This window comes from Triticum aestivum, chromosome 5A, assembly GCF_018294505.1.
Source record: "Triticum aestivum cultivar Chinese Spring chromosome 5A, IWGSC CS RefSeq v2.1, whole genome shotgun sequence".
Classification (NCBI taxonomy): domain Eukaryota; kingdom Viridiplantae; phylum Streptophyta; class Magnoliopsida; order Poales; family Poaceae; genus Triticum; species Triticum aestivum.
In genome coordinates this window covers 558,358,176-558,369,866 of record NC_057806.1, presented here as the reverse complement: position 1 = coordinate 558,369,866, position 11,691 = coordinate 558,358,176, and the positions used below count along the sequence as shown (strand labels likewise).

Below are 11,691 nucleotides of genomic sequence, written 5' to 3'. Positions count from 1 at the left end.
GACCCCTCCGGACCACCGCCGTCGCCAAGGCTCGCCATCGCCGGATCCGCGGGGGCGCCAAGGTCGGACCCCTCCGCCGCCGCGCACTGGCTTTCCTCCGCAGCGCCTTCCCCATCCTCAGCACCACCACCATCCATGACGCCGAATCTCCGCCGCCGCTAGCAGGTTCACCGCCGTCGCCGCCGCCCGCAATCGCTAGGGTTTGAGAAAGGGGAAGCGGGGAAGGGGATGTGGATCGCGAGAGAGATGCCCGGTTCGGTTCGGTCCTGTTGTGTTTTCTTTTTTTTTCATGCTTATGGGCAGGGGCATTTTTGTCCAGCTAAAGAAAACTGACATCACTTCATGCCTGTTTTAACGGTGTTAGCTAACAGAACTGACGGGAGTGTTAGATAGGGGAAAATTTTTTATACATGATGTTAGATAAGGAAGAAGAAAATTTCTAGTGTTAAATAAGGAACCAATATTTAAAATAGTGTTATATAAGGAATTTTCTCCAATCAATTATGTAACTCTTGTATACATGCACACTTTCCCATTGCATAGTGACCCAAACAATTGTTCAGGCTGGCCTCGGACACCTCAGTATAGGTAAAATATATGTCCGTCTGAAATTTAAAATTTAAAAATTATATTATTACAGTACAATCTCTTTGGGACCTCTGTCGGAGTACTTCGTTCATTGAAGGCGTGGATCTTGAGTTGTAGAGTAGAGCAACGACGCGGAGGACGGGAGAAGGGGGAGTTCCATTCTTGGCTATGGCACACCATCCAGGGCTAGATGAATTAAGAGAGAATTCCTTATCTAACACTACCTTAAATTTTTTTGCCTTATTTGACACTGCAAAACTTTTTCTTCCTTATATAACACCAATGCTAAAATTTGTTCCCTTTATAACATTTCCATCCATTTTGACCTCTAACGGTGTGAAATGACACCTGAGAAGACGATTTTACCCCTGATGAACTTGTGATCAGAATTCTTCCCACAGTAAAAAGCAACAGTTTTTTCACAATTTAGTTCAAAATTTGGGCAGAACCTCCCGTGTAATTTGATGCACATCCAGATCACACAATTCACATATACATATATTTCAACAAATAGTATTCAGATTTGCACATAAACATACAGGCCCCCATCCAAGTACACATATATCGCTTCCAACATATACATGATCACATATGAGTCCAATCCCACACATACATCATAATCTACATCATATGAGCAACACAAAAGGATTGTCATCATGTCCAGGTTCGCGTACATAGTCCAAGTCCATGATATGGACTACACAAAAGTGACATAAGGTTCCCATATGAGTCCAAGTCCACACAACATGACTTGAGCAGCAACAGAAGTGACTCTAACTAAAAGAAATTAAATTTAGTTCACAAGCTAAGTCTTCTTCTACTCCTTGTGCTCATTGTGGGGCTGGCTGGGTTAGCTTTTTTGCTTCTTGTGCTCATTGCGGGGCTGTCGAATGGTGGCACCATAGGACAACTTTCATCCTTTTTAGCAAGCTCCATCTTCTTCCCCTTCCCTGATCTGCACTTGTACATGTATGGCAACAGTAGTCTTAGAGCAAATAACAATATGAACTATGCATAGTATTTGACATTAAAATTCAGAATTAGCAAAGATCACCTTTTACACCCTTTTGCATTTTTCTTGTTTGTAGTCTTCAAAGTTTGGCTATGTTTTCCTTTCTTCTTGGTTGTAATTTCTAAGCTTTGGCTATGGATTAGATGAATGCACACTCAGTTTTCATTTGGCACAAATCAAACTCAATTTTCATTTGGCACAAATTAAATTCAGATTTGCTAACCTTGGTGGAAAATACATAGCGGTTGCCGGTGCTTCATCACCTCTTGGCACAATGGATGACTCGGCTGATTTGGTAGTCTTCCTCCTCTTCTTTGGTGGTTCTCTACATGAGCAATAAGAAAGTAGTTCACATGCATAGTTGATTACAAAACAGTAATGCAAGAGAGTAGTTAACATGCATAAGAAAGTAGAATGCATAGTTGATTACCTCAACTCCATCAAAGCAGCAATGTCATATTTGTTCCCCTTCTTGCACTTGTGCCAATGGTGCCTGTATTCCTTACAAATAGGGCATAAGTGCTGGCCACTTTTCCTCTTTTTCTCACTACAACCCTTATGCCTCTCTGTTTGGGGCCGACCAGCTACGGCTTTTAACAAGGGTGGATGCATGAAGAATCCATGGTTAGATTTAGGCCACTGGGTCTTGTCACACATAGCAAGGATTAGTTGGCCATAAGCTGCTCTAAACTTGTCAATGGAGTAATACGAGTCCACATAATTCTGTATATGTGCATTGACAAGTGATGTGATGAATGCTAGAGCATGTTTGCAAGGAAGGCCAGAAACTTGCCATTGTCTACAAGAGCATGTGTTGTCATGCAAGTTGACGACAAACCTAAACCCGCTGCCTCCCAATTGAGTAACTTCAGCAACTTCTTCCGAGCTTTCTACCACCTCCAAGTTCAACTCTCTACTCTTTGCATTCAACTTCTTAATTATGTGGGGCAAAATTAAGCCAACTAACTTCTTTGCTACTTTTCTCTGGCGATTCCACATGATCATAATCATCTGCCTAAGCTTGTCCATTAAGTCATCCAAGTTCAAAGACTTGTGGTGCTTAATCCAATTATTGAAGCACTCTGCCAGGTTGTTGGTTACATAGTCCACCTTACAAATGGTTGAGAACTGACTCCTAGTCCACAACATAGTGTGCCATTTCCTAAGATATGCAGTTGCTGCTGGCTTTGCTGTTTCCATTGCAACCCAATTTTTCTCAAATATATATGTATTCCATGAGTAAGCAGCATTCCAAAGATGGTCATCAAATACCTTTCCGTGATACTTTTTCTTGAAGTTTGACACCAAGTGAAACATGCATTCCCTATGTTCTACTTCTGGGAAAACTTCCTTTACCCCTGTCATCACCGCCTGCCCGGCATCAGTGCTTATGGCTAAACCCCTTGGTGATCCTATGGCTTGCCTAAGCAATTGCATGAACCAAATCCATTTCTCATTTGTTTCGGAATCAAAAATTCCAAAACAAAGTGGATACATCCAATTATGGCCATCTACAGCGGTAGCACTAGCCAGCTGCCCCTTGAACCTGCCTGTTAAGAATGTGCTATCTACTGCCAAATATGGCCTGCACCCACCAAGGAATCCGTCTATGCAAGGTTTCAAAGCAAAGAAGAACCTTCTAAACCTGATTTTTCCTTTTATAGTGTAATGATCAATCTGAACTATGCTACCAGGGCAAGTGGTTTCAACTTGTGCTTTAAACCTATACAAATTGTCAAAGCTGCTATCCCAATCACCATACAATTCTTTCAGAGCTAGCTTCTTACCCATATATACTCTCTTGTAGTGGAGGTCAACCTTGTGGTGTTCTTTAATCTTCTTCTGCAATGTCTTCGCTCCGAGAGTTGCATCTTCAATCAGCCAATCGTTCACCTTATCACATACCCAATGCTTGGTTCCATTCTTCGTCTTCTTTTTCCTTCTTGTACTAGAGCAATCATGACCACATGGGTTTTTCTTCACCTTCAAAAGAGAAAACAGATGTAATTAGCTAAAAATACTTAACAATTATGCAAGAAATGTTCACAAATGGGTAAAGTTAAACAATTACCATCACGGTACACTTATCTTTTGTTGTAGAAGCATGAATCCTCCAGGGACAATTATCTGCATCCCGTCTTGAACAATAGCCCCTAAACCGATGACGGGTACTATACTCGGTGCTATACTCAAATTCACGTTTGATTGCATGCTGAGAAAGTGCCAACTTGAACTCTTTCATGCTGGGATATGTAAAGCCTTTTGTCATTGGAGGGTCTAATTTGTCATACTCTACATGTGGAGTATGCTCTGCCTCATGCAACTCCTCATCCTCCTCTACTTCAACCTCCTCTACTTCATCATCCTCTACTTCACTCTCAGCCTCACTATCATCCTCACAAATATAGTCTTTGTCCTTCTCTTTATTAGGACAAAGAACCACATTTAAGGGAATAGGTTCATCCACTTCATACATATTCTCCTCATCAACACCAACATGCTCATTCTCAGGTCTTGGGTTGCGAAGGTAAGTATCATCCTCTTGTTCTACATTTTTATTAGGTTGGCTATGCGCATCACTATGCCACTCGGTGATAGGCTCATACGGTTCAGACGGATCACAATATGCAATGATCATACGCACCACCTTTGTCTCCGAGTGTTTCTCAAACATAAGCATTAAATCTTGGTCACATTTTACTTCTGGACAGATTTTTAGAGCATCATCATAGTACTGCACATGTGCAACTTCCAAATAACGCGGAGAGTACTGCTCTACAATTGATTCAATGAAATCCTTATAGTTTGTCAAGTCACAATCAATGATCTTCTCGAAACAGAAACATCGGATGTCTTTTCGAGCTTTTTTTTTGTTGCCAAACAATTCAATTTTTATCAAATAACTTGAATTTGGATCCATCCTGTGAATTCAAGAGACAATTAAGTGAAGAAACTATGCATGAGTATTGCTAGATAGTTCTGATCATTGCTAGTGGTACAAACATCATACAAATCCATTAAGTGCCATGAACTTACCCATCTGGACACGCCCATGTAGCGGAGGCCAACCGAGCTGCACCCTGGCCTGACCCTGCAGCTGCTGCTGATGCCGATTCAGCAGCGTATTGGCCTGAGCCTACAGCTGCTGTCGAGCCCGAACCAGCCATACCTTGGCCTGAGCCTCCAGCCACGTCGGCGGTTGAGCCCTCAGCCCATGCCCCGCCCTGGCCCGTGATTGCTGCAGCCGAGACACCGCCTCCTGCCGAAGCCGTGCGCTGACCCGGCCCCTCCGCAACCGTAGCCGCGCGCTGGCCCGACCCCTCCGGACCACCGCCGTCGCCAAGGCTCGCCATCGCCGGATCCGCGGGGGCGCCAAGGTCGGACCCCTCCGCCGCCGCGCACTGGCTTTCCTCCGCGGCGCCTTCCCCATCCTCAGCACCACCACCATCCATGACGCCGAATCTCCGCCGCCGCTAGCAGGTTCACCGCCGTCGCCGCCGCCCGCAATCGCTAGGGTTTGAGAAAGGGGAAGCGGGGAAGGGGATGTGGATCGCGAGAGAGATGCCCGGTTCGGTTCGGTCCTGTTGTGTTTTCTTTTTTTTTCATGCTTATGGGCAGGGGCATTTTTGTCCAGCTAAAGAAAACTGACATCACTTCATGCCTGTTTTAACGGTGTTAGCTAACAGAACTGACGGGAGTGTTAGATAGGGGAAATTTTTTTATACATGATGTTAGATAAGGAAGAAGAAAATTTCCAGTGTTAAATAAGGAACCAATATTTAAAATAGTGTTATATAAGGAATTTTCTCATTTTTCTTAGGGGTGTATGAGTCGTGAATGCCACTGGAATTTTGACTCGATGGGCCCTGAGGTAGACGGCGAATTCTTTTCTTTTCCACAGCCATGTGTTGACCTTGACCCAACCCAGGCAAGCCCTCCCCTTCTACTTCTCCCTCTGCTTCAAGGAAGAAGAAGAAACCACGAGCAGCAGCCAGCAGCACAGGGGAAGTGAAGACGATCGAACGCGGCCCGCCGCGCATCGCATCGCCTCGCCGCCGCCGGTAATCAACCCTTCTCCCCCGAATCCCATCCACATCCTGCATTCCATCTGCCACTTCCTTCTAGGGTTTCTTAATCTTTCCTTTTCCCCATTTTTTGTTAAAAAAAATCTTTCCTTTTCCCTAGGCCCCTTGTCCCTTCATCTGCAATGCATTTCGGATCCCTATGGTTCTCTGCCGCTCGGGCGGAGAGTTTCTTGTTTTGATTTGTTTTTGTTGGATTCAGGCCCTAAACACAGCGCGACCCTGTGGAATTTTGGTGAAAATCTCTCTCGCTAGTCTAGAGCAGAGTCCCAGGGATTTGACCTTGCTATTGAAGGATTCCAAGGGAATACTTGGTTCTGTTTGTGTCAAATGTATTGGTGTCGACGTTCTGATAAGGCCCGTTTTCTTGGCTTTATCCCGCATGAAATAAGTTGGTCCATTCTGGAACTAGAATCTGCATGGTGAGACTGGTTGGTTCACGAAATTAATAGGAAAAATATGTCTCCAAGTACAGATTGCACATAGGTATCAAATAAATATAAAATATTAGATATTGATCTCTTCGTCCTTGTCGATTTTTTCTGTGCCTATTTGCTCTGCTGAAACTTTACAGGAGAACTTCTCTTTTACTATTAGAGATGAAAAGTTTACCTCCAAGCACATATTGCCCAGACCTGTTGAATTGGTATTGATACCCTCATCTCCTTGTCCCCTCATCATGTCTCGTGCCCTTTTTGTTTTGTTATGGAGTAGTAGAAAGTAATGCCAAACTGAATTTGGAGGATGATTTAATCTGCCACTATGCCTATTGGTTTTGTGTAAACTGTTTTCTTGGAACTGGTATTCACCCTGTCTGTGACTTTTTTTCTCGGTTTTTGGCCATCACACCTCCCATCTCACTCACTCAGTATTTGTGCAATACATGACACACCACTATGCACTTTGTTCCATAGTGAGCACAATAATGTTAATGAATTTCTACCAAGTGTGCACCACCATTTTTAGTTTCTGATCTATTTATACATGCCTAGTCAACTAACTGAGATTCTTGCGAATGAAGCACAGAGCATACACTACCGACTGACTTTGTTGAAGCTACGAAATAAATAAATCATCACACCAGCCTCTTGTGCCTTGCCCATGGATTCTGACGAGGCACCTGAACCTGAACGGTACGTGTGATGCCAGCCCCTTTCTTTTCAATTTCGCTCCATAGGACAGGAATGCGGCGGCTGTAAATTTTCCTTTTTCCATTTTGGTAGGATTCACGCAACTGGAGCAGGCTCAAATGCTGGAGACGAGCAGTTCGTGTGGCCCTGGATGGGCGTGCTGCTCAATGTGCCTACTGAGTGGATGGGTGGGTGGAGAGATGGGGGGATGCGGCGAGGTGGGATCCTGAAGGAGCGGCTCTTGCGCTTCTGCCCGCATATGGTCATCCCTCTGGGCGACCAATTCGGCCACCACACTGGGATTGCCATTGTGTTGTTTGGACAAGACTATGCTTGTCTCGGCAAAGCCTTGGACTTTGAGAACCACTTCGAGGCACAAGGGCGTGGCAAACGGGGCTGGGAGGCGCACACCTTCCGACCACTGCCAGGGGAGATATTCGGATGGGTTGCCCTGGCTTATGATTGGAGGACTGCAGGGCTCACTGGGGAGTTCCTGCGAAGCCATGGTGGTCTGAAAACTATTGCACAACTGGAGTCCAAGATGCAATCTGAGATGCAGAAGCTTGCTCTGCTGCTTAGCACAAGGAGAAGAAAATGGTACGTGCCTAATGTCTCCCATTAAAAAAATCTTGGAAATCTCTTTCAATTTTTGTCATGAATCCCCTGTTCCTCGTATATTTATACTACTACTCGTAATAGAGTTCTACTAGGCTAGTTTTAAATTCAGATTCCTCGAGTTCTGCGAATTCATGCTAGCTTACTTAGTCCAACTGTCAGCCCTTAGTGAAACCATTTAAATCACCAGTTCAAAAGGTTTTCGAATCTGCGCGTGTTCATAAAACACCAAACAACATGGTCAGTAACTAGAAAGGAATAAGGTCAGGCTGTGACTTTATAAATGATAGCATATCACTCCTACTCCAGCTAGGGATGCAAATTATATGTGAATATAAAGTCACATCTGTTACTCGATACTGCAGTTCCAGCAGAAACCGGATGCCACAGGGAACCTTGAGTTTGAAATAAAGCAGCTGAAGGGACAGTTGGAAGTGATGAAGCAGAAAGACTCTGAATCAAAGAGGAAAATAGATGAACTTAATAAGGAGCTACAAGAGAAGGATGATAAAATAGAATACATGGAATCAATCCATGGGATTCTGGTTACGAAGGACCTGAAGAGCAATGATGAGTTGCAAGATGCTTGGAAGAAGCTAATAAAGGTAACCTTACCTCATTGATTGAACACTTACACCTCCCCAGTATTTTATTTGAATTGCATCTTAGAGCTAACTGTTGCATACGCCGCAGGGCTTGGGGGATGTTACAAGTTGCCGGACAAATGTCGGCATTAAAAGAATGGGTGATCTTGATTCACGTTCATTTGCCAATGCTTGCAAACATAAGATGTCAGAAATTGAGGCTACCATTCTTTGTTCAGAGTGGGAGGATGAGATTAAAAATCCACAGTGGCACCCTTTTAAAGTTGTCCCTGATGACGGCAAAGGCAAACAGAAGGTAATAATCTTCACATTTATTGTTCTCTAATAACCTGTAATCTTGAGCTTTCAATTATTCGGTGGATGCTTGATGAAGGAATCTGAAAATTTAGCCATGTGTTTCTATGCTTACAGTAGCAGGTTAGCTAAGTTTCATTTAGTACCTCGTCGAGAGTCCAGGCATATGCATAGATTTTGGCTACTTCAATGCCGGGAAGCAACACTGTAAAGTTCCCAGGGCAGAACCTTATGTTAATGTTAGCTGCTCTCAATTGAGGTGCATAGCATCTAATTTAATAAATGGCGGTTTGTATTTACTCGCCACTTGCTTTCTTCCTTTTGTCACTTTTCTCTGAAGCTGACGGTCAGGTCAGTTGTATACCAGTTAAGTTATCTGCAATTCGTCAGCCCTTAGAACAGAGTACATCTAGCATTTGCTCATGGGGCTGTGTGTGATGCAACCAAACTTTTCACTGATAAAAAACTTGCCACTTTGTAGCATGGTAATAGCAAGTTTGTGATATTCCTTTTATAAAAAAATGTTTATGATATTCCTTAAGTCAGCTAAATTAGCGAGAGCAAATGGTATTCCCTGCTCTGCTCGGACTCAGCTATGGCAAGTTTGTTTCATCAAGTGTTCATTCTCAGTTCCTTCTTGCTTGGCTAAGTTAGACACTTCTCCGTGTCTTAGCTGTTGAAATTTGGCATAATACATCGGTAGTTTGAGCTCAAAGCTCGACAAGAGTTTTTTTTTTTCCTGAACTTGTCGTAAGCATACGTGTCTTCGTCTTGTAACAAGCATAAACAGTTTTTTCTTGCCCTTTCCTGTAATTTTCTTTTGCGCCTTTGGGCGCTTACTTGTATCTATACTGACTGCCAAGTCACCTTCGAGTTGGAATATAACAAGCGGTGGGGTTTTTTGCCCCCCCCCCCCCCCCCGTCAATCTCGGAAAAAAAAACAGTTTTTTCTTTTCTTTTGAGAACGCATAAACAGTTTTTGTTCGCCATGTTTTGTTGTACTGTGGTTAGTAGTAGAGTTTAAGGTTCAGACAACACTTGCACGATATGCAATTCCTATATGTATGAATAATTTGCCTGTCAGCCCAGCCACAAGGTCCTTGTAAGTTTTGAAGTTGTTTGTTAACATCTCCCATTTTCAGAATGGACTTAGTATTTCTCGTTTATCTAACCTAATCGTGCACGCATTGGTGTAAGCTAATTCTTCTCGAGGACGATGAGAAGCTGGGAAAACTGAAAGAAAAGTGTGGCGAAGACGCGTACGCGTTGGTGGTCGGTGCTCTGCGTGATATCAATGAGTATAACCCTAGCGGCCGAACCACCGTGCCTGTGCTGTGGAACAACAAGGAGGATAGGGAAGCGACCTTGGGGGACGGCATCGGGTACCTCCTCCAGCGGTGCGGCCTTAACATTGCTTGGCATTGACATGAATGCCGCTAATAGGAGGCTGTGAACTGGCTATCTTTTGGGATCCCTGCCGTGGCACTTGATCTGAGATTGTGAACTGCCCTCTTAGGACCATGTATGTATGTATTTTGTTCAGTGTACGTTATGTGATATGGATGAATGGCGACTAGCTTATTGATTTAAGTTACGTGACATGGATGAATGATGACTAGCTTTTCGATTTAAATTATGTGATATATGTCTGCTCGCCATGCCTAACAACACCATCTTTTCAGAGCATCCACAATCCGACTTGACAAATCCAGCCACATATACGTCTGTGGACACGCCCGGACTGCCTTTATATTTTGCTCCCGGCATCCACATATCTAAAGTTTGGACTCTCAAATCCATGCACGTCGATCATACAAGCCAATGTCGCACGTGAATAACAAATGTTGGTACCGAACATAAATAGCGTTTACATAAAATTTATTTTAAGTGCACAACTCAACCATTAGCTCTTTGGTTTCTATTGTGGGTCTACGTATGCTCCACAAGATCATTGATAGCCACGGGCAAAACTTGACAAACACCGATCCTTAAACCATCCACAACTGTCCGAACCGCGGAAGTCATCCAACTCGGTCATGTATCGGTTGGCGGCGCGGTCCGGACGCGTTTTCTTTCGCAAACCGAAGACCAACGTGGGGAGGTTTGCACAAGTCCGGACCGATCCCTGCTAGCTTCTTTTTTTACGGGAAAAACTTTCAATCTATTCATCTTCAATCATGGTAGTACAACAAACAATAGAAATAATAAAATTTACATCTAGATCCGTAGACCACCTAGCGACGACTACAAGCACCGAAGCGAGTCGAAGGCGCGCCGCCGTCATCGCCCCTCCATCACCGGAGTCGGGCAAACTTTGTTGTAGTAGACAGTCGGGAAGTCGTCGTGCTAAGGCCCTATAAGACTGGCACCCCAGAACAGCAACCACCGCCGATGAAAAATAACGTAGATCGGAAGGATCCAAATCAAAGACACACGAACGTAGACAAACAATCGTGTGCCATCAATGCAGACATGGCACACGATTGCCGAGGCGTCTCCTCTGGCGCCACCCGTCCGTCCCTCTGTCGCCCACCATTGCTATAAAAACCGATGCCTCAGCCATAGCCGCAGTCATGCACCTCTGATCCCTGTCCGCACCACTCCCACCATGGATCCCTCCCTCGCCAAATCTCTTTGGGACGGGCTGATGTTAGACAAGAAGGATATGGCCGCCATTGCTGCCGACAAGCAGCCGGAGGACGATGACGTCCCAATGAAGGGCGTTGTCGACGACGAACCGGCGCCACCCTCCTCCTCCGCGCCACCATCCTCCTCCTTCGCGCCACCCTCGCCAGTGAATTGCATCATGACCATCGGCGAGGCACGTGCCCGTTACATGGACAAGGTGCGAGAGGAGCAGTTTTGGGAGCGCGCGGGCCAACGCCGCCTACAACAACCACCTCCTCCAATAGCATTTACAGGCGGAGGAGCAGATCTCCGTCGGCAAAGCAGTCGCGCCGGACGCGGACATGGCGGAGCAGGAGGTGCTGCTCGAGTCCTACTGCTCCGCACGCGAGACCCGCCTCACCCGCTGGCAGTACCGGCAGCGGGTGGCGGAGATGGCGGCCGCCGACAAGGAGTGCGACGACGACGCGAGCAAGGTGGTGTTCGGCGAGACCGGCGGGGAGGAGGAGGACAATGCCGAGGCCGCGCCTCGCCGCCACCACGAAGAAGCCGGCACGTCCACGGGTGCCGGCAGCAACGAGGAAGAGTAGTGTGTGATAGGTTGTCGTCGCTCTGGTCCCAAGAAGGCCACCGCTCCTCCCCTCCCGTCGACGCCAAGCTTGGTGAGTTGAGCATCTTCGGCCGATTAGTCGGTTAGCGGCGATGTGGAGGCGGACACTTCACTTCCCGGGCCTCCGAAG

General features: G+C 45.5%; 2 protein-coding genes across 3 annotated transcripts; one reads left to right on the top strand and one right to left on the bottom strand.

Annotated features, from left to right (window-relative positions):
- Positions 1-1,133: 1,133 nt before the first annotated feature.
- LOC123107674 (uncharacterized) lies at positions 1,134-4,798 on the bottom strand. Its single transcript, XM_044529621.1, has 6 exons — positions 4,637-4,798; positions 3,672-4,521; positions 2,031-3,583; positions 1,824-1,925; positions 1,643-1,732; positions 1,134-1,543 (listed from the first exon to the last, which is right to left on the bottom strand). The coding sequence occupies exons 1-6, from the start codon at positions 4,765-4,767 to the stop codon at positions 1,387-1,389; spliced, it is 2,883 nt and encodes a 960-aa protein (XP_044385556.1). The 5' UTR covers positions 4,768-4,798; the 3' UTR covers positions 1,134-1,386.
- Positions 4,799-5,540: 742 nt separating this feature from the next.
- LOC123107673 (factor of DNA methylation 1) lies at positions 5,541-10,060 on the top strand. Of its 2 annotated transcripts, none has more exons than XM_044529619.1 (6): positions 5,541-5,661; positions 6,709-6,815; positions 6,906-7,409; positions 7,793-8,032; positions 8,121-8,327; positions 9,524-10,060. In XM_044529619.1, exons 3-6 carry the CDS (start codon positions 7,407-7,409, stop codon positions 9,749-9,751), a joined length of 678 nt encoding a protein of 225 aa, XP_044385554.1. In that variant the 5' UTR covers positions 5,541-5,661; positions 6,709-6,815; positions 6,906-7,406; the 3' UTR covers positions 9,752-10,060. The 2 variants fall into 2 exon arrangements, with proteins under 2 accessions (XP_044385554.1, XP_044385555.1); XM_044529620.1 differs by having other exon boundaries at positions 5,542-5,661; positions 6,704-6,815.
- The last annotated feature ends 1,631 nt before the right edge of the window (positions 10,061-11,691 follow it).

Excerpts from the sequence above, each read along its gene's own strand:
- LOC123107673 (XM_044529619.1), top strand. Across the intron at positions 8,033-8,120 it reads CTTGGAAGAAGCTAATAAAG|GGCTTGGGGGATGTTACAAG; the intron begins GTAACCTTACCT and ends CATACGCCGCAG. Across the intron at positions 8,328-9,523 it reads ACGGCAAAGGCAAACAGAAG|CTAATTCTTCTCGAGGACGA; the intron begins GTAATAATCTTC and ends CATTGGTGTAAG.
- LOC123107674 (XM_044529621.1), bottom strand. The coding sequence starts at position 4,767 with ATGGCTGGTTCGGGCTCGACAGCAGCTGTAGGCTCAGGCCAATACGCT. Across the intron at positions 4,522-4,636 it reads ACATGGGCGTGTCCAGATGG|GATGGATCCAAATTCAAGTT; the intron begins GTAAGTTCATGG and ends TTGAATTCACAG. Across the intron at positions 1,733-1,823 it reads GCTATGTATTTTCCACCAAG|CCAAAGCTTAGAAATTACAA; the intron begins GTTAGCAAATCT and ends TCTAATCCATAG.